This window comes from Halichondria panicea, chromosome 6 (genome assembly GCF_963675165.1).
Source record: "Halichondria panicea chromosome 6, odHalPani1.1, whole genome shotgun sequence".
NCBI lineage: Eukaryota > Metazoa > Porifera > Demospongiae > Suberitida > Halichondriidae > Halichondria > Halichondria panicea.
In genome coordinates, this window is record NC_087382.1 from 6,367,854 (window position 1) to 6,395,021 (window position 27,168).

A 27,168-nucleotide genomic window follows, 5' to 3' on the forward strand; every position below is an offset into this window, starting at 1 on the left:
TTTCCCAAGTTTTAGTTTACAGTGAATGAACTACTCTTAAACAGCCCCTTGTGTTTTAATAACTGCTTAGTTACTCATTCACTTTGAATGCAACATCGAACATTAATTGAATGGTGCTCCCCATTAATTTACGCACAAGTAATATCAGCTGAGCATGTCCATTGATGCAAAGTAGATTCTACTACCCTATAATATGTTCTAATTTATCGGACAGCAAAAAATAAGTATTTTGGAAATTGTCCAGGTATAATTGGAACAGCTTTTTATAGAGCATGCGAAGTGTCCGGAATAATTAAAACAAGCAAGCAGCTGCATATATGCGAGCTAGCTAAGTTTAATAGAACAGGGTGTAACTGAATAGTTGCACTAGCTATCTAAAACTAGCTACTCAAAGCTACCTAACTGCAGCACTCTAAGTCTTTAATACATAATTATGGCACAATTATGAGCTCAGTCATACATGTACGTATACATGCACTGGTATAGCCTGTAGTATGTTGTAGCCAACAAAGCCAGCCCAGTACATGATCGACTGTGTCAAGCGTTACTCAACTGAATTAGGCACACTATCTATATAATTTATAGTCTGAACGAGCTCTGATTTTGGAATGTTAGATCAAAAAAAGGGTTTGCATGGTGAATTTCTTATCCACAAGTTCACACGTGAATGATTTCCTGGTGTTTTAACCGCTGTGGTCATTACTAGGCAAAAAAGAGAGAAAAGTTATGAAATGTATGCTTATGTTGCGCAACTTGCTATAATTATCATGCAACTATTGATTATTATGTCCACAACAAGTACAGTTTTTTTGCCAGCTATAATTATCTTAAGGACATCAACGGGGTAAAATAAGGATTTGATTGTAGACAAAATCAACTAAAAAGATTGTCCCATTGCCATTAACAGCTATGGCTTTACGTGTCCATTGCGGTACACATCCATTACTAAAACCTTGCACCTCAAATGATCCAACAATATCCCCAGTTACTGTAAACATGGATATAAGACCATTGCTCGAATATGTGTATAATACACCATCATTGATTGCAAAGCCCTTCAAAAAGCTCCGTTGACCAGGAAGATTTTCTGAAGAATCGAACTTGCGGACAATTAACTCTCCCTCAGCAGTGAACACTTGCACTGTATTTGAATTAGCCATGTACAAATAACCCGAATCATCGCAACACAAACAGTTTGGATAGAAAGAACCTGTTTGAAAAGTCTTGTGAAAGGAAAGGTCAGATGTGAATACTTGGATTTTGGAAATTACACTAACATAGATCAAATCTTTGTTCTTGTTGTAGGCTAAACTTGTTGAGTGACGTAACGAAAGCCTGCCACTACCCATGGAGTCAACCGATGACAGGAAGTGTCCTTCTGGTGAAAACTTCTGAATATAACGATTATGTTGATCAAAAACATAAATGTTATCCTTTGTATCAACAACAACACCTACTGGGAAAACAAATTGTTCTTTGCTAGTTCCTTTTGTTCCAAATGATTGAATCTTGACTCCAGTCGTTTCGAACACACTGATTTTGGGATGACCCATCTCACTAACAACAATCTGGCCCTTGCTGTTGATCGCTATACCACTAGGCCTATTCACTCCACTGATCACACGATCCAGCTTCCTCTGGCCGAGTCCATGAGTGTCAGCTGCCTTTAGCTGTGACTCTCTTTTCAAGGCAGTATCTGGAGAAATACAAATCAGATGGATTCATGATATAATGGTGGACACATCTCTAGATCTAGCTGTTGGCTAACACTTACTTATAGTAGTGTCTGCTTTAGATTCTATAGCTAGTTGGGCCATTCTTTTGTGTTTAGACGTCTTCACCATATCTCCAACACATTCCAGTTGGACTTTGCTCAGATTTCTGAAAAAACTTGCATGTGAATATCAGGGGCAACATATACATGTAGCTAACAATACAAACGTACTGTTCCATGCCATCTGTACTGTCACAGGTGAGAATTTTGACACTCATCTCCGTAAGACCTGCTTGTACTGTAGTGGAAACTGGGAAGATGCACTTGGCAACAGCCATAGATATGAGAAGGTGCAGCTCCACACATCCTTTTTTGACTGAACATAGCTGTAGCGCTGCTGCTCGTAGACCAAGTGTTTCAGCAATTCTCTACTTCAATCCTTGTACATATTCTAGTGTGGCGTAATGCTCTGTACACTTGAGGACAAACACAGCTGCTTGGCTGCGAGATTTTGAGGAGAAAACTTCGCAAGGAACTTCAAATACATTTCTTTGGCAGAACTGATTAAGCGCAGAACAATACTCATGCAGTTGTTTCTGATCGTCAGTCGATCCCAACAGCTCGATTAAGTACTGTACTATCTCATAATTGAAGAAAGATATGTAATTACGAAGAGTAATAACAATTCGGATAAAGTTTTGGCATCTTCTATCTTTTGCTTATCATCTGGATCAAGTACTTTCACTCCAATGTTGTCGTTGAAAGCTTCCAAGCTGAGAACAGAATCTTTAAATGGGATATGCTGATTTTCAAATGACCTTTTGATAATTAGAGTAAATGCTGCAAATCTCGTTACCATTTTCCTTGTATCAGCTTTCAGATGCTCTTCCAGCTCAAGTCTGTCATCTTCACCTAGGCTAGAGGTATCCAGGGAAGGAAAGCTGAGTGACTTTGGAGCCTCAGGTGGAGGGTGCTGGTGTGTGGGTTGAGAGAGATGTGGCTGTTTGACATGGCTTATTACAGTACTGTGACGCTTGTAAGTATCCAGTAGCTTCTTGACAACATCGTCAGTAGAAGGGCTTGCAATGGCAGCGATAAATCCGTGGAAAACACTGGGATTAAGCTCGATTCGGTGGATCAAGGTATCTAAAATCTTCCGAGACTTTTCTGAGTCCAATACTCCGTTCAGTCTAGTGTACTCGAGAACTTCATCTGGTATGTAGCCATTGGAGAAGAGGGTATCAGCGTATGCAGCAGGTTGAGCTTTGAATGTGGACACCAATGCTTCAAATTTTTCTTGTAATGACAAGTACCCAGGACAATGGTTGATGGTTGCTTGTGTGGCCATATCTATAGAGGAGACAGAGACCTATATAGTCGTGAAACTTCAACCTTCAACAACAACACTTATTTTTGCGAAGGAATAATTATAATCACGTGTTAAAGTCTCTATGCCTGCAGGAATTTCTGTGGTTAATTATGGCTTCGTTTTCACTATAGTTGCATGATTGTGGTAAGGATTTCCAACCTGACTCTTACCGTATGTGAGCAGTTGCTGTACGTCATACGTGATGTAATCTGAATGTGTAGCATGTCTATACACATTTCAATTACATGGTATAACTATTTATACTGGTAAGCCAATAATTCAGCACAGCAGTGGCGTGAGAAGACTGAAAGCACTGACCCCCTCCCTATAATTCCTGCCTACGCCCCTGAAGAGGGGGGGCTCTAGGGGCTGATAGAGCCCCCCCTCCCCCATTGTGCTTCCTTCGCCACTGCATATGCAGTGTCTATATAATTATATCCTTTTATCTTTTATATTTATACGGTCCGACAACCCTGAGCCTAACCGGCAATGTTGAATCAGCATTTTCATAACGTGTTGCACTCCTATCTTAGATTTATTCGTCTATCTTGTATTGTTAGGCACCCGGTTTGGTTGTTTCTTCATGTATTAAACCTTGCAAATCCCATCCTAATAACATCATCAATAAAGATATACGAGCAGTAACACTGTAACGTATAACATACACGTGAGCTGCATGACACTTATTTCCGCAATTAATGAATTTAATTGCGTAATGAAAAGATAGCACGCCCTAGTCTGAATTTGTAGACTAAGATGATGCAACCTTTGATAGCAGATATTGAAACAGAGACTATAGAATTAAGTGATGTGTTAGAGCACGACTAAAAAAAGTAGAAATAAAAGTTCGTCAGAGTATTTTTCCTTCACTGCATGATGCAGCCTCTTTTAGACAAAGAAGGTTAAAAATAGTACAGTAGACTCTCGCTATTCCGGTTCTCTGAAATGCGGCCACCTCGATATACCGGCCATTTGGTTTGGCACGGAATGCAGGCTAGCTATATGTTTTCTACACAAAACTCGACCTGAAGTACGGCCACTCGCTATTCCGTTTACCAGCCAGTGCTGGCTGTCCCAAATAACATTTTCAATGTAATTTTATATGTGTATTACGGCCGGATATGATGTTTTGGGTGTGGTTTAGTAAATAAAATTGGAGTTGACCCACGCAATAGCTTATGCTATGAATATTGTTGATTGTGGTTGATTGTGGGTGACAGTTGTGTAAACATGGGTTTTGCACTCAGCACAGTACAGTCATGTGCACAGTAGTGTCCAGAGTTCATTTAATACGGTGTATAACAAGTATTACAGTACAGTGCAGCCAAAGGATGAGTGACAGACTTAGAGCTGATTGTCATATGATTCTGCTACTAAAATTATTATAATTATAGGTGAGTTTATAAATAATAGAAGTAACTGTTTGTGATACAAACTCAGAGTTAGATCTAGATGATAAAGTATAAAACTTACACAAAGAACTAGCTACTCCTGCTGTGGGTGCTGTACAGGTTCCCTGATCCCTCCGTTCCTATGCCTTGGACATGCCAATTCTGGTAAAAGAGCAGAAAAGTAAAACTTCCTCAATTTTGTAAGCTGTAGTCCCCACCACTTAGGGTCTCTGTAGATTCGTTCTACATGTATGTCCTTCGTTGTTCTAACTACAAAGTCACACCAGCTTGTATTTGTACAGTATAGCTGACATTGCACCTGATAATAATACCCATGTTTTCGTTTTAGTTGATATTTGCTCCCTTTCTTTTCCAAACAGAATGTTTTGTTGGAGCAAGCATCATCGATAGTTTCATCGCGTACACTGAAAGGGTTTTTCAGTTCTAGTAACCCTGAGGGATTCTCGAGAACTGCTCGGATCAGTTACTAGGCCATCAGGAGTGGCAGCTAGCCAGGGATTTACATGAGATACAAACAGTCCACACTGCTGTACTGTAACGCCAGGATGACAATTTCCATGTTGGTGAGTTATGTACTGAGATGTAGCTGTTGACTCATTTAGTGATCCGTACCGTGTGGCCTCATTGCCTCTGAAAGTAGTGTACAATATTTCTTCAACTTTTTGCTTTTTTTTGTAGTCTCTCTCATTTTTGCAATACTTCCTACTTTTGATGCTGTAATTCGTTGTCTTCGTTCCTGTCTCCATTGATCACTATCAGATTGTTCTCTAGTACTCCCTTCAATTTCTTTGACTCTTTTCTCAGAAACTTTGACTCTTCGCTCGTAGTAACTCTCGACCATGATCTGCAGCTGGGCAGGAGAAACATCTGCTGTAGTATCATCAGGTGAAATGCCGTCGTCATGTCGGTCATATGCCTTTCGAGCTGCTGGTGTGTCATCTAGTTTCAAATATTTACTTTTCCTTCGTTGCTCTTTGGCTGGGCCTGTTGCCTTTCGTTTTTTATCTTTTGCCAAACTGTTAGTAATAGATGCTGTCACGTCAGTAAAAACTTTGTTTGGAGAAGCCTGGGTAACCCTTCTCCAGACATCAGGTCCCCACTCTGGACCAAGGTTTTGGCGTAAACCAGCCCCCATACATCGATGGTCCCACGATCCACTTTGTGATCGGTTTATGACCTTCCCGCCATCAAATTTACTTCGTATATGCATCCAGCACTCAGCTAGGTTAGTCGTTGCATTTCCTATTAGTTGATGTGCCTTTCCTACAAGCCTTGCTAGTATTACTTGGATGTCATGGAACATTTTTGGGTCAACATTCTGTGGTATGAGTTCCCCTTGTCTGATGTCCTTTTCCACACTTGGGTTGTCGTCTTCCAGTGTGTCACTCCACATCGTTCCCTGATCCACTGCATATATAATTATAACACTTACGCTAATGTATTTTTTTGATAATGACTCACCTTCATTCTCCTTCTCTTCTTCAGTCATGCAGGTACTAGAAGTCACAGTGATAATCTCTGCCTGAAAGGACTGTTGCGTCAACCTATCTCTTGCAGTTGTGCAAAAGTCAGGACTACAATTAGAATGATTTCCGAAACAATGATGGGGTCCATTGATGATATCTTTCTTGAGGGACTCAAGCGCCTTATTTCGATCTTTTTCGGTTGATCTCATTCTGATAGCACACCTGGCCGAACTAACTAATCGTTTCCTCAATTTTAATGTTAAACCCCCGCTTCCTTTGTATGAGGCATGCTCCTTAACAAGTTTCTCAAGTGCTCCACGATAGCATTTACAGGCATGGTTTGCGCACTCAACCTTATTTATTGCGTGACCCCATTCTGGTACACATTGAAGAAGGGTGGAATAGACAGAACCATCTCCGTCACCAACGAAAGAAGTATAACGCAGCCCATGCACATTCTCAGCCTCTATGAATCCTTGTAGAATAATATCTGTCTCCATTTCGGAAGAAGATTTGTTCCAGTTCTTAAAACAGTCATGTTTGTCTTTAGGAATCTGTCTTGAGCAGGCATAACAAAATTTATTTCGAACGCCAATGAAAAGTAACTTGCCAGTCTCTTTGCCGATAATGATGGCAACCCCTGATTTAGCATTATAAGAATGTTTGTGGGACCGTTTACTCCAACCACCGTCAACAATAACAGTTATTGCTGGGACACCCTCGTGATAGTTTCCTTTTTCTATAGCTAACTGTTTCTCTTCTCGCCCAGCTTCAAGCATGGTTTCTCTCAACTGCTGTTCCCATACTTCTCCAATAGCTCGCTCAGTGCTAATAAAACTGGTCTTTGACATGACTGGAACTCCTACCACACTCATGGTCTCTTGTAGTTTACTATGGCCACCACCTGTACTCATTTGTGCCCACACAGCCGCTAAATTACACTCCCACCTATCGAAATAACACAATTTTTTTAGATGACACACTGTAAACTACTTTTACCTGCGATAACCTTTTGGACCTTTTACTTTATTGGATGTCTCCATTCGGATTGTGTGTTTACAGATGGAATACTGAGCTATGATAATGGACGCTAAACCATATCGAAACTCGCCATTTAATACAACACTTCCAGAGCAGTGCATTGAATGCCTGGATAGCTCATCAGAATATTTTTTCAGCTGCTCAATATTAATTATTCTGCTCCCTTGGATGTTTGCTTCTGCTCCTGTTGAAGTTGATGCGTCAGTGTCCGAAGTATCTGGAGTTACTGTAGTTGTAATATTTGTTTCTGCTCCTGTTGAAGTTGATGCGTCAGTGTCCGAAGTATCTGGAGTTACTGTAGTTGTAATATTTGTTTCTGCTCCTGTTGAAGTTGATGCGTCAGTGTCCGAAGTATCTGGAGTTACTGTAGCTGTAATATTTGTTTCTGCTCCTGTTGAAGTTGATGCGTCAGTGTTCGGACTATCTGCAGTTACAGTATGTATAGCTGTGTCCTTTTTCTTTATGCCAAACTTTATGCCAAATTTTTTTTTGTACAATTGTCTTTTAGTATTCCTTATTGAATTGCATTTGTTCTTCTGGTTAGCCATGATGCTTGCTTACTTATGTTGCAGTTTAGTATAATTCTCCTGCTCAGTTTGAACTAGATTGCAATTGAGTGGGTGGGGGAAATTTGACTTTGCGGTCTTTAGCAGGCTGAACGAGCTGGAAGTCCAGCTGAAACGCAGTAGTCATTTCATGGCTCGAATAGACACTTTTAATCGATAGCTTAGGTACAGTCTACTGTAGCTTCACTATATGCAGGGCGGGTCGAAGAGATATTTTGAAAAAAGGCTACTGAAAGCTCACAAGAGGCTGTTTTCCTTGGCTCTGGCCGCCATTTTAAGTGGAGTTAGTCTACATATTTTTATTTTGTGAGAGTTTGTTGGCCTGGAAAGAAAAAAACGCTTCGACCCGCCCTCCAGAATGGTAAGAAGCATCATATAAGAGCAAGAACACAGAGCTAGAAGTGTTTTTGGAAGTTTAAAATGACTACTAGTTTTGTGTTGTTTCTAGTTAACTTGATGATCGCTCAGAGCTTCCACTGGAAGATGTTTTGAAGATTGATACTTGTCATACAGATTGATACACCGATATATTTATCATGTATGTGCTTCAAATTTCTCTCATGGCATTTATAGTTTCACAAAAATCATTATAAGAAAATCATGAATATTCATGAGCAAACTGTTTACCGTAACCTTAAATAGAGAGCAGAATGATTCATTATCTTTCATTATCCTCGAGACAAGAACCGCAAATCAGTGATTAGATTCGAGGTAAGGTCTTTTTTAAGCCGCGGCTAATTATCTGAAGTACGGCCACCTCGCTATTCCGGCCAAGCTGCATGGTCCCAAGGGTGGCCGGATTAACGAGAGTCTACTGTATTTGCTTTCTTATAGACTTAGGAATACAACTTTTTTTACAAGTGTTATAAAAACAAAAGAATAAGTTACAACTTTCTACAGGTGACCAACCTCTATCTATTTTCACTGGACTCTGCGTATAGCTGCATGGCTATATTATGTGCGCGCACATACATCTATATATCTCTATACTATCTACCATAATTATAGGGCCACGTTCCCAGGCCCACATTTGTCTCTATAGTTGTCAGACCTCCTCTGCATGGTTTAGGTGCGTTACAATTGCTGTGCTAATATTTAATTAAATAGAAGCAGAATGATCCTGATATTCCAGACCACGTGGTGCATTTTATAGAATGTACATACGTAGTATGAAGCAAAGCTAATCACATGTACAGTTATTGTATGAGTCACTGACCATGCATCTATACTTCGCATCGTTGAGTCCAGCATTCAAGTACCCCATAGTATATGCAGACAGACAAGTACAAGTACGCACATGCATCTGATTCATTTCTGACAGAGAGAAGGATCAGTGGTGGTAACCTAAATCTTGCAGTGCATGTGCTATGGGTTTAAAGTAAAATTTACTAGCAATGACACAATACTAAATGCAGTGATGACTAGATGTTCGTGCTCTGCGAAGTCGATTACTATACAATCAGACTTTGTAGCAATTCAATCAACAGAACGGTCGATCAACCTGGTGGAGTGCTATTGCTTCACTGATTAGCTCTTTGGGAGGCCTATATTATATCACATGGTACGTAGGCATGCTTAGACCAAAGAAAATTATGTTGAGCAAATGTGTCAATGAGGCCAGATGCCTCAGAGCTTAATTATAGCTTTCTATAGCAATTTTAAAACACTCAGTGACACGAAACTGACAACTTTACAGTCCATTTGCTCCCAATAATCACATATTAAAAGTAACTTGTTTATACGAACAATTATACAGCATAACAAAAATAATAGCAATTGTTATGAAAGTGTTATTCGCTTACCATTCGTAAGTGATGATATTACTGACTGATCATGACTCAGCCACTCTGACACCCACTAACACAAATAGAGAGCTGTAGTGTGGAGCACTTAATGAGTGAGTCCTGCGTGTGTGTGTGTGTGGGTGGGTGTGTGTGTGAGGTAATGTTTCTATTCCCACAAGTTAGTAGATATCTAGTAACACTGATACACACACTGTAGCAGTTAAAATTACAAGTCCTATGGCTCTCACACACTTCCTGCAATTGATGACCTATAATGAGTATGCAGTAACTAGGACTTCGCCCACACACTATAGGTACTAGCTGAAGACTTAATAGAGCTACCACACAGGATGTGAAACATGAACTGGTGTGGTTACAAAATGCGACACTCAATAGGCCGATGACATAAGAGTACAGCAAATATAAGGACTTCACGACACCCACACAATAGTTAATTATGTATAGCTGAAGACTTATAGCTGCCACATGCACAGGATGTGAAACATGCACTGGTGCATGGAAGGTTACAAAATGGGACACTCAATGGGAATGCATTGTGGTGCTCTCCCACCAGCGCAAGAATAACTATAATGACATACGCATGCAGCGGAAAGTCTGATTCCAATTCCCTATTCCAGCAAAGAATAGTAAATCTTGAATATCAATCCGATTCCAGCTCCTTATAGAGTATAAAAGGAGCGATTTGATTGACAAGTTATAACAAGCCAGCAATTCCATGCAACATCAAGTAAGAAGACAAATCAGCTTATCCTTTCATCAGTCAAGAAGAAATAGCCCAAATTGAACACTCTATAATGGTAAGATATACATGTAATACATAATTTATACATATAATTATAGTATACATATAAAAAAATTATTCATGCATCTGTATACATGCATGCATGCATGCATTCATGTCTATGCAATTATACTTGTCTTTGACATTTGTCAGCGCAATGTTAATACTGCATGCATGCATGCATGTGATTCAACCTTTTTCTTTTGTAGACAATGAAGATTGTGCTTGTCGTAGTCGTACTGGTGGCTTGCCTTGCTGCAGTCAATTGTCAAGATCCTTTTTGCTTGAGTAATGGATTGCGAGATAATGCGAACCTTCAAGAATGCAACACCATGTTAGCTGTAAGCTCAGTGTTCACTACTGCATGCATGCATTCTCAGCAACAAATTGACAAGTTTGTTATTTATTTAACTAATTTTCTTGACCCATGCATAAACGCATGCAACTATACTATTATGTATACATGAATGCAGACCGCTGCCACCAACCTTGAGGCTTTTTGTCAACTGCCCTGCATCAACGGTTATGCAGCACTTCTCACCACTTGTCAATTACCAAACAGCATAACACAATGTACGTCTTTTTACATATATAGTAGTATAAAAATGTTTACTGGTATACAACAAGTGCGCATGCAAAGCTACAACTATAGTATAGCCTCGTTCCCAGCTGAGTTGTCTCTAAAATAACGCTATAGGTGCATGCATGCCTGTTCTTTCTCAATGAGAATGGTCTGGTCTTGAGGCTATACTATTTACCATCCATGGTTATTGTGTTAATTATGATGTCTCTTAATACCACCTTCTTCTCAGTTTGCCCCAACGCTGGTGCTAACGATGCTGCATCTACTGTTGCCGTGCCAATGATGGTGCTCACTGGACTTATTGCGGCTTTGGCGTCACTGTTTTAAGCAGACACAACGTCAAAGATACTATATACTGATATTCGAACACAGATATTATATAGTGCTATAGCTCTAGAGAACTGAATACATGCACATGCATGTATTCAGTAAATTATAGTCTTTTATTCAGCTTGATTTGTGTGAAAAAACACCAAATTTTAAGTTTATCTCCAATATGAATATTTAAACATTAAACATGCATGTGCATGTATAGGTTTCATAATAATTACAACTGTATGGAACAAAGCATATTTCCCAGCTCATATTAAGTGCAGTGAAGTAGTGGCAGCACCATGGAATGTTTATCCGAGTTTCTGTATATACCTCTCTTGCTTACTGCATGTATATAGTATAGTAATTATAGTTTGAAGTGCATGCTATATAGATTAGCAGGAGTGCATGTATGAAGAGGAGTATCCAACTGTGGCAGTTGTAGTGTAAACCATACAAGTATGTTATACCACGTCACTATCAGACCGCATCTTAAGTGGGTGCGTAGGTGTAGTGGTTAATTAGTTAAAAATGATATCAGCATACATGCATGGTTTGTACCTCCAGCCCACATTTAATTTTATTCATGGCTAACAGTTTACACAACTACAAGTGTTAATGACGGATTCAGTCCGAGATATAGAATGGAATGTGTGTGGGGTCGCATACTTCTCTTCATACCAGAGGAGGTACGACATCCGCGTGTCATCTGCGTGTTTTAAACACCCACATTTCTTATTATATTGAACTTTGACCTAAGGAATGTGTGTCTAAAACATTTCCTTTGACACGCGGATGTCGTACCTCCTCTGTCTTCATACACTCCTGAGATTAGGTATATATTAAAAGTGGGAACACAAGTATATCATTCTCTGTCTCACAACAGATACTATAGCTGCAGCTATTATTAGCGTTGCCTATCCTTCTCTTTCGGGGATGTCGTACCTCCTCTGTCTTCATACACTCCTGAGATTAGGTATATATTAGAAGTGGGAACACAAGTATATCATGCTCTGTCTCACACACCACACAGACGCCCCCTCCATACGGGCCCACTCTCTTCACATGCCCCTCTATCGGACTGGCCGCTAATCTGTCGTACTGGGTATCTTTTCTACGAGAGTACTATTGCCACGACAACCCTCCACCCACACGCTCGCGATTGAGACGATTCTTCAGCTCAAGAAGGTAAGATGAATATCCGTCAATAAAGTTAAAACGTGAGAATTGAATGGATTTCACTATTTGCAATAATTTAAGCAGTCATAACGTAGATTGCAATTGCCAAACAGCAGCTATTGTTCATATCTGGCAATTGTTTTGCTATTCATTTTGGTAACTGCACGTTAATTCTGCTTTACCAACATTTTCGTAGGTGCAAAATTTCGCTATTTTGTGGGCGAGTTTCAATGCCAGTAAACCACACCCACCAATAGCTTCATGTGAAATACCAGTGCGTGGGAGTATATCCCGGTTTTAATTTTCGCGTTAACTACTCTGCCCTCGAAAAACGCAAACAATGTGCAGTTCCCCTGCCTGCACGGTTCCTCAAGAAGTTAAATCTTTCAATTAGAATTGTTTGCTAGCATTAATTAATAAACACGATACTTTCGATGCCGTGTGTACAAAGAAGCAGGTGCTTCACTTCTCAGTTACAGTTCCTCCATTAGTGAACACCAGTGCCTCCACTAGGGCATTTGTTGACTGCCAGCATGTGTGTCTTTCTTAGTATACTGAAACTAATGGTCAATGTACCTACTTTAAATTAACATTTATTAGAACCTTATTAACACCTTATGTTATGTAATATGTACTACTACCTTAACCATGATTTGATGTTGATGTTGATATCACTCAATTCTCATTGTTAGTGCTCCAATTTCTCCCTTTGTTGTTGTGCGAGCCTCTGGGGCCCCGCTCCACGTATTTAAGGTTTTGTTTACCTTTTTTGCCTCACTTCACTTTAACTTTGTTTTACCCTGTATTGTCAGTTGATATTTTGCTTCTCAATCTAAGAATTTGGTTAAGCTACACTGTGAAGTCAATTTGTCTGTAACTAGTTGTTGTTGCCTATAGCTAGGAGCCTGTCTCTAGCTAATTTGTCTAGCCTGTCTAGAATCCCTCTACACCAGATAAGAGCTCAACACTAATCTATTGTGATCACCCTATATATGCAGGTCACCCTCTATAATACAGTCATAACAGACGGAGGGAGGGGGGGGGGTTGCGGTAACTTTAGTATCACTGATCCAACTTAATGAAAGCTTAGAAATAAGGGGCCAATTTGTCATGACCATGGGTTATTACAGTAGCTAGTCTGTGTATGTTGTGACCAGTTTCACTTCAATAACGATAACTACAATTCAACCCTACACACACACACACACACACACACACACACACACACACACACACACACACACACACACTGTACCGTTACTGGATTTACAGTATCACACATAACCTTTCTCAACATCATTCTAGGGAGCAATAACACTCTAAATATTGAAGCAAATTACTCAACTATTGATGGAGCATCTGATCTTTTATGTTTGGCAACCAAAATATCATCATGACAGAGTTTTCAACTTTTATTCTTCACGATGATGGGATATTCAAAATTTATGGTCCTGGTGCCTATAATTTTCTTAATATCCATTTGAATAATGTAACGGCTGACATGAAACTTGCACAAAGAAATGGAACATTTGTTAACTTTAAGCATAATTTATGAGTTTTCTTCATTGCTCTACCGTGATACTTACTATGACAAACTCGTCCGTTGTTGGAAGAAAGAGGGTGTTCTATTTCCCAGTAAGCAGTGATTCTGTCACCGGTACACACATTGATTCCCAAGCTGTTTGCAGCTCACAGTACACTGTAAACATTACAAACACACTTCTCGAGGATAATTTGCATTGCATTTATACATTAGTGCCGACTCAAACAAATGCCGCTATGAACATCAACATTGTAAATTCAACATTCAGGGAAAATAAAAATGTGGTGAAGATTGAGAGGACAAGACAATATGACGTTTTGTTTGGGAGAGATGAAGTAACGTCAGTGGTTGTATTATTACTGGAGAGATCAGTGTTCATCGGCAATCAGCCTTATCAGGATTCAGACGGAATTGTAAATGTTGTTGAAATCAAGGCATGTATTATTATTGGATGTATTTTTATTGATAACGGAAAAACTGCTATTGCTTTCGTGTCAAGTAGCATAGTGTTTCACGGTAGGAATATACAACACAGGGATAAGGGGAGCTAGGTGCAATGGCTTTGCATTACTCAAGAATTTACATGGGCAATTTCTCATCACTATATTTTGCTAACAATAGAGCTAACCAAGTGGGTGGTGCCATAATTATATGTGGAGGAGAATGCAAAAGCAGCATCATACAAATGCTTTGCAAGAACTGGTTCCATTATGGTTGACAAGATCCACCAATTGAGCAATTATGCAAGTAATGGAGGAGACAATATATATGGGAGTGCACTGCAACGTAGATGTCAAGATACAGTTACAACTTCTCTGGTTAGACAATTTAAAATAATCATTCCAAAAATCAATGGTATCTTGTTTTATATGCAAACATCATATGGGCCAACAAAAGTATCTTGCTTCCTGTAAATAATTATATCTGACAACTTATGTTGTTTTTAAATGTTTTTATTGCTTGGTTGAACCTTGACCTTGGAATCGAAACATGTTTCTTTGTTGGAATGACAGCGTACTGGAAAACCTGGCTACAATTCCTCTTCCCACTGCACGTTTGGTCGATAACATTAAGTATTATTATTGTTTCTCATTATTCAACAAGGGCCAGTAAGTTATTTGGTAACAATTCGGTACCTGCAATTGCTACACTGATTCTCCTCTCCTACACAAAACTGCTACGCACAATAATCACTGCTTTTGAATTCTCTGTCCTTGAGCATCCCCACGATACTAGAGTGGTGTGGTCGTTTGATGGAAATGTTTCTTACTTTGGAGCACCTCATGTTATCATTTTCCTTGCAGCTTTATCTACCTTGCTTCTACTTTGGTTTCCATTTACATTTGTAATGGTAACTTACAAGTACCTCAGACAAGAATCGGATTTGAAGCCACTGCGTTGCATGGATAAACAGGTGGCGACCATTTTTTGATGCTTTCCTGGGTCAACTCAAACTAGAGCGTCAGTATTGGGTCGGTCTCTTGCTGATAATTCGAGTCGTTCTCCGTGTTATTTGCTCTAACATCTGCAGTAATGCCCAGAATAAACATACTGGTTATCTCAATTGCTGGTCTAGCATTATTCATCTACGGTCTACTATGCGGTACAATGTACAAACCACATGCTGTTGTCAATTCTTGAAGTATCGTACATTGCAAACCTTACGTTACCAAACTCTATAGACGACATAGCAGTTACCTACACATCAGTGGGAGTTGTATTCGTTCAATTCATAGCGACCATTGTATACCACTTTTATTATAGAGTGAAGTCCAGTTACATCACCTAATTATAAGCGGAGACGTGCTGGAGAAGGCAATTCACAGAAGACAATTGACCACTCAACTGCACAACAGCAATATAGGGAGCCATTACTAGACATTCTTGATTAGCAATGGGTTCTCAAAGCAGTTGTACTAATTTCTAGGCTAGGACAAGTCGGTTTTGGTTTTCAGACAGTCATTTAATGCGTATGGTTTTGCATTAAAGCAATAAAAACTAGAGTAAGTCGCCGAACTCCGTCAGACATCAAAGTGCGTCAGGTAAAAGGGCGTGTAACGCACGAACAAAACAAGACTGATTAAAACTAATTACACACACTAACAGATGGCCATGGAACTACTATCCAGCGAAAACTTGGATAGGCCAAGTCGCTTCCAGTCCGAGCAGTGATAACTTGAAAAAAACTACCGAACTTTTCGATTTGCGCCAGAATGTACCGATCCCCGTTTTTGCCAAACTACACAGCTAGAGTTATTGAGAGTATTGCTGAGTACTAGAGTATTGCTGAGTCAGCAATACTCCAGCTATAAGCTTATAACTATCAGCACTTTACAACCCTCACAAAGAAACAAGTGTAGCTCTGCTTTGCAGGGTTGCCTGATTCTGGGAATTGCTCCACTCTATACTGCTAGATTGTACTCAGCTTGTGTCAGTTGGGAGTTGGTAGTTGGCAGTTGGCAGTTGTTATGTTCGTGACCTTTAAACTTTGCAACAATAATTATAGCCTGTTTTTATGTAGACTAAGTTAAAATTATGATACTGATAATTGCTAGATATCTAGCTGGCCTAAGACGAAAATATCATATTATATATAATTATGTACACATCTATGCATGTAGGGAGGTAATTTCAAGTCTAATCCCCATCTATATATTCCCGGTAGGGAGCTAGGGCATTATAGAAACAGGTTTTGCATGGCACTTATAATATCTTAGATTCTATTGAGGCCGTTTAAAGTTATGGTTAAAAGATTAGAGGCAGTGCAAAGATCTATATATACAACATTTGCTAACTGGCGTAGAAGATGTAGTCTTTGCTGGCAATTAGACTGCACTAACGTGTGTTCGCTTGCCCCCATCAATGAAGGCTTAGAGAAACAGGTTTTGCAGATCTAGAGTATAATTCCTGGCATTAGTTCGTTGCAAAGTTTAAAGGTCACAAATAACCAATTGCCAACTACCAACTGCCACTACCAACTGCCAACTAGCAACTGCCAACTACCAACTAGGAGTAGCACTCAGGGCCACCGTAAAAATGTGTAGGCTGCAAATGCACACTATGTGTTAGCCTCGATCCCAGGCCGAAAACTCGGCCTGGGATCGAGGCTATATATAATACTTGTGTTTGCATACCAAGGTTAAAAAGTGCAATGATGTATACTAGTTAGGCCCTGATAAATTCTCACCCATTATTAATTCTTGAAAAATGTGCCTATTATTCTCATAAAAAATCCGATTATTCTCATAAAAAGCCCAAAAATGTGACATATTAAAATTAAGACGTAGACACAGCACATAACTGACACACAACGTAATAATTAATGATTCTCAGTGTTATCTTGTTATCTTGCTGACTTGAACTGATCCTCAACTTCAGCATTGTTGTTTGCCATGAAAACGTCGTTATGCAAAACTTAATGTAATGATATTTACCAAAAATGGACATTGCCTATTATTCCCAATTATTCTTTAGACACCTACGTATAGTGGGTAATTTTCGTGGGGCAAAATATTCGTGGTTTTCGTGGTTGGAGGTCTGACCACGAATATTTACCCACGAATGAAGCGACCTTGCCTACCTTTACCTACAATCCAAGCAGCAACCACGAAAATATTACCCACGAAATGTCTCAATATTGCTGAACCACGAATATTTTGTTCCAAGAAAATTACCCGCTATACGGTATTTTGCTAAAATTATATTCTGAGTATACTTTTTCAGGGCCTAATACTAGTCTTGTGTTTGCATAGAAGTACGATTATTTCATATGGGCTCTCACACACTTCCGGCAATTGATAAGAGTACAGCAATTAGGACTTCACCCATGCACACTTAATATGTATATAGCTGAAGACTTATAGACTTTAATAGAGCTACTAGACTACACAGGATGTGAAACATGCACTGGTGTGGTTACAAAATGCAATAAATATCCTATAAGAGTACAGCAACTATAGTTCACCCACACATTCTTTCCCACAATCCACTGCATTTACACACAGTAATGCACTGAGGGGGATTATATGCACTTGCACTGTGTGTAAATGCAGTAGATTTTGGGAAAGAAATCTGCTTTTGGGACTTACGGCCCACACAGGATGTGTGCATGGTTACAAGATGCGACACTCAATGGGTATGCATTGTGCCAGATGCTCTCCCACCAGCGCAAGAATAACAATTCTTAATAATGAATTATCTATACATACGCATGCAGCGGAAAGTCTGATTCCAATCCCATATTCCAGCAAAGAATAGTCAATCTGATGAATATCAATCAAAAAGCTTTCGATTCCAGCTCCTATAGAGTATAAAAGGAGCGATTTGATTGACAAGTTATAACAAGCCAGCAACTCCATGCAACATCAAGTAAGAAGACTAACCAGCTTATCTTTCCATCAGTCAAGAAGAAATAGCCCAAATTGAACACTCTATAATGGTAAGAAATACATATACATAATATATAAAAAAAAATGTATTCACCATCTATATACTGTTGTATACATGCATGCATGCATTCATGTATAGTTACATGGCAATCATACTATGTCTTGTCTTTGACATTATTTTGTCAACACAATGTTAATACTGCATGCATGCATGCATGCATGTGATTCAACCTTTTTCTTTTGTTAGACAATGAAGATTGTGCTTGTCGTAGTCGTACTGGTGGCTTGCTTTGCTGCAGTCAATTGTCAAGATGCTCTTTGCTTGAGTAATGGATTGCGAGATAATGCAAACCTTCAAGAATGCAACACCATGTTAGCTGTAAGCTCAGTGTTCACTATACTGCATGCATTCAAGCAACAAATTGACAAGTTTGTTATTAACTTATTTTCTCGACCCATGCATGAATGCATGCAACTATACTATATGTATCATGCATACAGACCGCTGCCACCAACCTTGAGGCTTTTTGTCAACTGCCCTGTATCAACGATCTTGCAGCACTTTTCACCACTTGTCAATTACCAAACAGCATAACACAATGTACGTCTTTTTACATATAATAAAATTATAGTAGTATAAAAATGTTTACTGGTATAAAACAATTTGCATGCAAAGCTACAATTATAGTATAGCCTCGTTCCCAGCAGGTTGTCTCTAAAATAACGCTATAGGTGCATGCATGCCTGTTCTTTCTCAATGAGAATGGTCTGGTCTGGAGGCTATACTATTGACCATCCATGCATGGTTGTTGTGACATATATAATTATTATGTCTCTTAATACCACCTTCTTCTCAGTTTGCCCCGGCGGTACTAGCGCTGGTACTAATGATGCTGCGTCTACTGTTGCCGTGCCAATGATGGTGCTCACTGGACTTATTGCGGCTTTGGCCTCACTGTTTTAAGCAGACACAACGTCAAGGATACTATATACTTTTTGAACACAGATATAGTGCTATAGCTCTAGAGAGAGTACATGCATGCACATGCATGTATATAATTATAGTCAGAACTATATAAATTATAGTTTTTTGATTTGTGTGAAAAAACACCAAATTGGTTTCATAATAATTACAACTGTATGGAACAAAGCATATTTCCCAGCACATTTTAAATGCAGTGAAGTAGTGGCAGCACTATATGGAATGTTTGTCCGAAGTCCACAAAGTTTCCGTACCTCTCATTTATGCAGAGATATTTGAGAATATCTATGATTTATGAGTTAAAGATAGTTTGTCACTTGAGTCAAGCATCAATTTTGTGAGCACAGATTCGCTAATTGCTGATAAACAACCCGCTAACGAAGAAAATCTGATGGATTCTCCAAAGTCGCCCCTGGAGATCTAAGGAAACATCCTGGGTGCAAGTGTACTCCCCTGGTGGATTGTATTGATGATCTTAACAGAGAGAAGGTGAGGCGACATCTCAGCCAGGACATAGTCGAGGTATAGGGATCATCTCTCTCGGATGCCAGGAGACAGGCGAAGCGCTTGTAGTTTGCCTCAGTTCCGAGTCCGCCTGTTGCCGAGAAAACCAGGGGTGTGAACGAGGAATGCTCTATCTCCTTGACTCTTCGTTCGTATATATAGGCGTTCTTCCTTTCGTGTTTCCGATAGCACTTGAAGACGTGAGATTAGTGTTTCTGTTTGAGCGAGCATGTGGGTTGAACACTCACATCACAGAAGGTTCTTTCCGCGTGCCTACCTCCCCAGAATCCGCTCATGGCAACTTCTATAGTCATGCCCCATCTTGTGTGATGGCAGAGGCTTCCTGAAACGTTTCTCCTGTGACAGGTTGCAGGTCTGGCTCGATGTTAACCTCATGGTACACTTCTGTTAATAAATTTGCGGTAATGTGTCGGGTGATAGGGGAATCCACCTTTCCGGCACGAGAGAGCATGTTCACTGAGAAGGAGCTTCCACACGAGCAATTTGAGGGAGTACGATTTAGTTTCCAGCCATATCTCAGGGCCAATGCATCGTGAAACGCACCTTTGTGCAGGGTGAATCCAAATTCTTCAATGGGTAGTGTGGTTAGCCAGTTTGAAGCTCCTCTTTCCGAAGCGAGTGTCATTGCTCTTTTCTGCTGGGTCTGTTGTTCCTTCAGCTGTAAATACGTATACCTTGAATAAAGACCAGGTGTATATAGTTAGCAGGACAACTACTATTTTGTAGTAATAAAATCAACAGAACGGTCAACCTGGTGCATGGAGTGCTATAGCTTCATTAGATTTATTCCTAATTTAATGAGGCCAGATGCCTCAGAGACCTGCCCATGAGAATTTAAAACCTATATATATTATAATACGTACAAAAGTCATGTACAAAAGTCATGTACTCATTGTGTTTGCTTAGCTGAATATGCATGCTGTGGATAATGTTATTGGGGGAAAGGTATTGATTTTGCAGAATTCAAAGTGAAATGATATACTAAGCAGTATATAGTGACTATTTGCAGTGACTTCAAACTATAACTTTGGGAAACACTTGAATCTGACCAATATAATTATGACAATCATAGATCTGCCAGCAATCTACTAAAATGTTTACAGCACTGTATCCACAAATATCCATTTGAATAATGTGAGGGCTGACACGAAACTTGCACAAAGAAATGGAACATTTGTTAACTTTAAGCATATGAGTTATATTCATTGCTCTATATCGTGATACTTACAAACTCGTCCGTTGTTGGAAGAAAGAGGGTGTTGTTCTATTTCCCAGTAAGCAGTGATTCTGTCACCGGTACGTATATTGATGCCCAAGCTGTTTTTGCAGATCACAGTACACTGTGAACATTACAAACACACTTCTTGAGGATAGGTTGCATTGCATTTAGTGCCAACTCAAATAAATGCCGCTGTGAACATCAACATTGTAAATTCAACATTCAGGGAAAATAAATATGTGGTGAAGATTGAGAGGGACAAGACAATATGACGTTTTGTTTGGGAGAGATGAAGTAACGTCAGTGGTTGTATTATTGCTGGAGAGATCAGTGTTCATCGGCAATCAGCCTTATCAGGATTTAGACGGGATTGTAAATGTTGTTGAAATCAAGGCATGTATTATTAATGGATGTACTTTTATTGATAACGGAAAAACTGCTATTGCTTCCGTGTCAAGTAGCATAGTGTTTCATGGTAGGAATGTATTTATCAACAACACAGGTATAAGGGGAGGTGCAATGGCTTTGCATTTATCAAGGATTTACATGGGCAATTTCTTTTCACTATATTTTTCTAACAATAGAGCTAACCAAGTGGGTGGTGCCATAATTATGTGGAGGAGAATGTAAAAGCATCATACAAATGCTTTACAAGAACAGGTTCCATTATGGTTGACAAGATCCACCAATTGGTACATTTATGAGCAACTATGCAAGTAATGGAGGAGACAATATATATGGGAGTGCACTGCAACGTAGATGTCAAGATACAGTTACAACTTCTCTGGTTCTACAATTTAAAATAATCATTGCAAATTTCGGTCTTTCCTCCGTGACCTCTAACCCTTCACGAGTGTGTTTGTGTAATGAGCATGGTGTTCCCGAATGTGCAAACGTCAGACAACTACCACCTCGCTATGCAGTAGAGCTGTTTACAGTACTGTCTCTCTCGTTGTTGCTGGTTATGATTTTGGGACAGTTCAAGGAGTTGTATATACACAGTACCCTCATCTGAAAACATTTCTATCGCTGTTGGTCAACGCGTTCAAGAGATTACAGATCATCGAAAGTGCACTGATCTGAATATCATGGTTCAAGCACTGAAGAGCAAGCAACATATTCTCAACTGGGCAAGTATCTGGTCCTATTGACAGACTAGAAGTAGAGAAAATGGTTCATGACTATACCCACATGCAGAAGTACAAAAAATTCAGAACAATCAAGGACAAACTTTTAGTGGTTCCAGTTAAATTACAAATATATTTCTGGAAGCACGTCCAGCAGGATTCAACCTCACCACCATACATTTGCTCATGTCACAATCAACTAGTAGAGAAAGAACTTTGACCCTCATCCCACTGAGAGTCGTTTGTACAGTAGAGGACACTGGGTAGATATGTTTAGCAACAGTCGTTGAGATGAGAAAGTGTAACTCCACACAGCCTTGAATTGTCTGATTGAACATAGTTGTAGCGCTGCTGCTCGTACACCAAGTGTTTCAGCAATTCTTCACTTCAGCTCTTGTACACACTCTAGTGTGGTGTAATGCTCTTGTGCACTTGAGAATTAGTACAGCTGTTTGATTACGAGATCGTGAGGAAAATATAATGTCACTGGGAACTTTTATACACATTTCGCTGACAGAACTGTAGAAGAGTACTCACGCAGTTGTTCTTGGTCACTATATAGGTGATCCCAACAGCTCAATGAGGTACTAATTGAAGAAGGATATGTAATCACGTAGATTGATAAACACTTCGGACAAACTTTTTGCATTTTGAATCGTTCTCTTGATCAAGTACTTTCATTCCAGTTAATCCCTTGAAAGCTTTGAGGCTGAGAATTGAATCTTTATCTCTTCCAAAGGGATCCGTTGGACCTTTGAGAAAATTAGTAGCAAATCTCATCTTTGCGATTTTTTTGATTTCATACTCTTCTAGGCCAGAGGTGTTGAGGTGTGGGAAGCTGAATGACTTTGGAGCAGTACGTTGGTTTGGTACTTCCAGCCATTAATGTGTCCCAGAGAATGCATGTTGTCCAATCCTAAATTTCCTATACTATGTGCGCATGCGCAAACATAGAGTGATTTTTATTGTCCCTGACCGGATTCAGCCTTATAAAAGGGAGTAGATGTACCGTAGTAGTATACATAATTATCATGATTAGGCTCATAATCGTATGATGTGCTATAATTTGTTATTAGCGACCAGAAAAAGGTTCGACATGCGTGCACGAATCACTACAAGTTCAGTGTACTGATGTCATTGCGGTCACGTGATGATGTCCAGGCCAAATGCACTGAACTTGTAGTGATTCATGCATGCATGTCGGACTTCCTCTGATTAGTGACTGGAGAGTGTACAGCCAGAGGGTTTCTAGATAAAGCAGCAAGGAATTTAATCAGCACTAATTAATTACCTGTGACATCCATCCGGGATCCCATTTAGCCCCACACCCAACTCTCCTCCGGACCAAAAAGCGGGCCTATGAACAAGGAATAAGAGAGATTGAACATGCTAACTGGTACTCTCTGCCACAGGGGGGTTAGGTAATGAGGCTAACACATTTTACGAATGACTGGCATCACTACTGGCAACCAAATGGAATAATCCCTACAATAGTACGATGTGTTGGCTAAGATGCCGACTATCGTTCTCTCTCCTCCGGTGTGGCATTTGTGTGAGTATATACATGTAGCTTTAAGTACATAACTACCGTACAGTGGTCAATCATGTCCATTAGAGGAGCCAGATCCTCGTGTGGGCACGCAGTAATAATCCCTACAGCTGTCGACCTGGTAAACTCAGAATCTAACATTACAACATTATGCACATGAAGAAAATACACACATGAAGAAAATACAAAGTTAGTGATACACAGTGGAACCTCTGCAACCACCTCCAAATAAAGGCCAGCTGCTATATAACGGCCAGGCACCCAGGTCCCAAATGAACAGTTTGTGTACAAAACAACCTCTCAACAAAGGCCACCTTTGTATAACATTGTTCCCCAAAGGTGTCCGCTTTAAAGGGGTTCCACTGTAGTTAATGTTTTATGTTAAGCTCACGTGGCTGCTATTTCTTGATCGAAGGCAAGAAAGACAAAGAAGTCGTTAAAAATGCATTCCAATGACGACATTCAGCTGATGGAAAGTAAGCGCCATAGAGTGGCAGAATCAACTTACTTCTTTTTCTTGAGGAGGTCCGACAGGCGCGGTGCAGCTTAAGCCTTAATTACTCTCAGCAGATGTGGGCGGATAATTATTGCTCAATCAAAGGCTAATTACTTGAGCTGCACCACGCCTGTCGTACCTCCTCTGCCATGTGAGTACAGCTAAGGTTCTGTCACCAGACAGAGGAGGTACGGCATGCGACAGCTGGAACAGACACACATGCAGACAGACACACACACCCACACAGCACACAGTCAGCTTTACCGTATCCCTTGTGCAGCTATGTCTCGAGGCCTAATTATAGCTCTTAAAAACTATATAGAGTCTACGTACCTTAATGTTACTATTATAGACGGGTAGTAATTTTAGCGTTTTCAGATTTTTCTCTGTTTTTAGGGACTAATTTTGGTGGATTTGTGCAAATTCATTACCACAATAATTATGTCTCAAAAGATGCAAGTACAGATGACAAAAAGGCTACCTTGCTTAGCTTACTCTCAAAAGTACATTACAAAAAAAGAAAAAAATGTTTTTAAATGATTTTTAATTGTGTTTTATTATTAGCGCGCACTTAATTTAGCGAACCTCTCTAGCATCTACATACAGACGACATGAGCTAGAAAAGAAACACCACTATGAACAGTGTATTCGGGAAGTGGAACACTCGACTTTCACACCACTAGTCCTCTCGTCTACTGGAGGCATGGGAAGAGCTGCGACAACATTCTACAAGAGACTGTCGTCGATGCTCAGTGAGAAGAGAGATGTACCCTACAATACAATGATAGGGTGGATAAGATGCCAGTTGAGCTTCGCTCTACTGAGGGCATCCATTATGGCAATTAGGGGTGCCAGGTCATCAAGAAACAGACCAGCTAAGGATGTACTTCTTGAGCCAATCGAGGTCCAAGGTTGTCGAGGGACACCTAGAACGTAACTAAATGTTTCAACATTAATTTTTATTTTCACTTTTTGTTTTGTAGCAACTAATTCATCATTATATTATATACATGTACATGGTTTCATTTAGTACTCAGTAATTTATGTACTCAGTAACTCAGTAGTTTTGCCCCCCCCCCCAAAAAAAAACAACAACTTAATTTAGCGTTAATTACAAATTCGCTAAAATTCGCTAAAAATTCAATTAGTACCCGTTTATAAAAGTAACAATAAGGTACTTATTTTGTGGTTGCATGCCTATCACAACTACCGCATATCTTCTAATTTAATTTATCAACCACTTCTAATTACCCCGGACACTCTTTTGGGCAATTTTCGTTGTTCTAATACAACGGACACTCTGCTTTAATAATATTATTACTTGAAAAGTTGAGATGGCAAGTATTAAGTGTAAAAGCTAAGAACTTTGAACTCGAACGTTGGCGCTAGCTATATATAATTATTTGGCTGACCCATCAAAACTGTCTCGTGCTACCCATACATATACCATGTGGAGCACATCCATGCATGCATGTGCGTTTTTTGTGGGAGATTGGTTTAAAGAAGATCTTCGAAGATACTATATTCTATCTCCTGTTGTCACAATGAAATTGCCGTCCCCAAGCCAGAGGCTGTACTCCAGATATGGGGTGATATCGTTATAAACTGTATGTATTCTACACCTGTGGGCATCTGTGTTTTTTTACGTGGAATTTATTAATCCGAGGCACGTCTGCTCCCCTGTGCATGGCTGCATGCAAGTTCTGTACGTGTTTATAACATGGAAAGACGCTCCATATCCTCATTTGCTTCTGATTCAACTTAGGTGGTATATGAAATGTGTCTTAAAACGTCATAACCACAAACGTGTTTGTGGTTGGAAACTTCTCAACTGAAAAATATTCAACACAAGCTTCCATGCATGGTAATTGGCTAAGTATCTAATTGTACTCAGCTATAAATTTAAAATTTAAAGTTGCGCATGTACCTCAGACCGCTGGGATAAAGTTATAATAGTGCAACAGACATTACCATGTGTTTTGAGAATTGGGATACCATAGTGCAGATCAGTGTATAATTATATGAACTAAAGAGTACAGCATTCTCAACCAGCCATGCATGATTGCAACGCCTCTAGCTCTTGTCTCATTAATAGCCTTGTGTACAAATGTGGTGCTGACATTAATTTTTACAACACTCTAGTCAGTGCATGCTATTATGAGCATAAAAGCTGGCTGTATCGTGCAAAGCACTCAGTTATAATTATAGTCATTAATACGTATGTATGAAAACAATGGCACACCGTCATTTAACTTCATCTCATTTTATATTCCATAGTAAAATTGGTCATGCACGTATAGCTCTCCTCCTCATCAATTAATGCCACATACATGTAGTTTACCATCTAAACGGAGTATTGGACTCGATGGAAAATGATAATGAAATTTGCTCATTTTCTCAAAAGGTCGTTGGAATTTACAGCATACTTGCGTATAAGTCAGGGCACTTGTGCGATATAAGTTAACATACTTGCATGTGTATAATAGGTCAGGGCATTTAATTGTGTATAAGTGAAAGTACTTGTATACAAGTCAGGTTATTATGTATAAGTCAGGGTAGTGTGTATTATATAGTCAGCACTTACGTGTATAATTAAGTCAATGCACTTAATATGCATAATTAAGTGGATAAAATTAACATTTTGACACAAACGGCACCCCATATCTATATACACAGCGTTATATGCTTTTATAATAGGTATACTTCCTTTAATTAAAAGAGGGTCACAGCTAAAGTCAACTGAGTTCAAAACGGCTCCTGAAATAGTCAGCCGTGTATGTGAAGCCAGCATACGTGCATGATCAGTGGAGTGAAAGGTCCGAGTGGTGTAGCTATCAACAGCAAAGGTCAGATTGTTGTTATAGTGAGATGGGTTGTCCCCAAATCAGTGTGTTCGAAACAACTGGAGTAAAGGTTCGACTGGTAAAGGATAATTTCACCGCCCAATATACATTAGGTGTTAATTGCTGTTGATAGAAAGATAATATGTACGTTCTCGATGCAATAATCGTTGCATTCAGAAGTTTTCATCAGAGGGTCAATTTTCCTGTCAGCAGTCGGCTCTATAGGTGGTGAAAGGCTTGCGTTACACTGATCACCCTGCAAGTATAG

The 27,168-nt window shown here is 39.6% G+C and overlaps 4 protein-coding genes across 6 annotated transcripts; 2 read left to right on the plus strand and 2 right to left on the minus strand.

The window, feature by feature from the left end:
• Nucleotides 1–8: 8 nt before the first annotated feature.
• On the minus strand, nt 9–9,604 carry LOC135336799 (E3 ubiquitin-protein ligase TRIM71-like). Of its 2 annotated transcripts, XM_064532667.1 has the most exons (4): nt 9,371–9,604; nt 1,946–3,064; nt 1,775–1,881; nt 9–1,696 (listed from the first exon to the last, which is right to left on the minus strand). In XM_064532667.1, exons 2-4 carry the CDS (start codon nt 2,050–2,052, stop codon nt 837–839), a joined length of 1,074 nt encoding a protein of 357 aa, XP_064388737.1. In that variant the 5' UTR covers nt 2,053–3,064; nt 9,371–9,604; the 3' UTR covers nt 9–836. The 2 variants fall into 2 exon arrangements, with proteins under 2 accessions (XP_064388737.1, XP_064388736.1); XM_064532666.1 differs by lacking the exon at nt 9,371–9,604 and having other exon boundaries at nt 1,946–3,421.
• LOC135336800 (uncharacterized) lies at nt 4,625–11,238 on the plus strand. 2 transcript variants are annotated; one of them, XR_010394940.1, is made up of 6 exons: nt 4,625–4,639; nt 4,855–5,058; nt 5,981–10,170; nt 10,364–10,495; nt 10,628–10,727; nt 10,967–11,238. XR_010394940.1 is itself a non-coding variant. In XM_064532668.1 (4 exons), the coding sequence occupies exons 1-4, from the start codon at nt 10,168–10,170 to the stop codon at nt 11,062–11,064; spliced, it is 333 nt and encodes a 110-aa protein (XP_064388738.1). In that variant the 5' UTR covers nt 10,014–10,167; the 3' UTR covers nt 11,065–11,238. The 2 variants fall into 2 exon arrangements, 1 of the variants encoding a protein (XP_064388738.1); XM_064532668.1 differs by lacking the exons at nt 4,625–4,639; nt 4,855–5,058 and having other exon boundaries at nt 10,014–10,170.
• Nucleotides 5,052–6,875, minus strand: LOC135336796 (uncharacterized). Its single transcript, XM_064532660.1, has 2 exons — nt 5,957–6,875; nt 5,052–5,902 (listed from the first exon to the last, which is right to left on the minus strand). The coding sequence occupies exons 1-2, from the start codon at nt 6,873–6,875 to the stop codon at nt 5,094–5,096; spliced, it is 1,728 nt and encodes a 575-aa protein (XP_064388730.1). The 3' UTR covers nt 5,052–5,093.
• A 6,810-nt stretch (nt 11,239–18,048) lies between the features above and the next one.
• Nucleotides 18,049–19,291, plus strand: LOC135336803 (uncharacterized). The gene is made up of 4 exons (XM_064532669.1): nt 18,049–18,209; nt 18,407–18,538; nt 18,661–18,760; nt 19,017–19,291. Exons 1-4 carry the CDS (start codon nt 18,207–18,209, stop codon nt 19,121–19,123), a joined length of 342 nt encoding a protein of 113 aa, XP_064388739.1. The 5' UTR covers nt 18,049–18,206; the 3' UTR covers nt 19,124–19,291.
• Nucleotides 19,292–27,168: the final 7,877 nt, after the last annotated feature.

Excerpts from the sequence above, each read along its gene's own strand:
- LOC135336803 (XM_064532669.1), top strand. Across the intron at positions 18,539-18,660 it reads AATGCAACACCATGTTAGCT|ACCGCTGCCACCAACCTTGA; the intron begins GTAAGCTCAGTG and ends TCATGCATACAG. Across the intron at positions 18,761-19,016 it reads ACCAAACAGCATAACACAAT|TTTGCCCCGGCGGTACTAGC; the intron begins GTACGTCTTTTT and ends CCTTCTTCTCAG.
- LOC135336799 (XM_064532667.1), bottom strand. The coding sequence starts at position 2,052 with ATGGCTGTTGCCAAGTGCATCTTCCCAGTTTCCACTACAGTACAAGCA. Across the intron at positions 1,882-1,945 it reads AGTACAGATGGCATGGAACA|AAATCTGAGCAAAGTCCAAC; the intron begins GTACGTTTGTAT and ends AAGTTTTTTCAG. Across the intron at positions 1,697-1,774 it reads TAAAGCAGACACTACTATAA|ATACTGCCTTGAAAAGAGAG; the intron begins GTAAGTGTTAGC and ends GTATTTCTCCAG.
- LOC135336796 (XM_064532660.1), bottom strand. The coding sequence starts at position 6,875 with ATGAGTACAGGTGGTGGCCATAGTAAACTACAAGAGACCATGAGTGTG. Across the intron at positions 5,903-5,956 it reads AGAAGAGAAGGAGAATGAAG|TGGATCAGGGAACGATGTGG; the intron begins GTGAGTCATTAT and ends TTATATATGCAG.
- LOC135336800 (XM_064532668.1), top strand. Across the intron at positions 10,496-10,627 it reads AATGCAACACCATGTTAGCT|ACCGCTGCCACCAACCTTGA; the intron begins GTAAGCTCAGTG and ends ACATGAATGCAG. Across the intron at positions 10,728-10,966 it reads ACCAAACAGCATAACACAAT|TTTGCCCCAACGCTGGTGCT; the intron begins GTACGTCTTTTT and ends CCTTCTTCTCAG.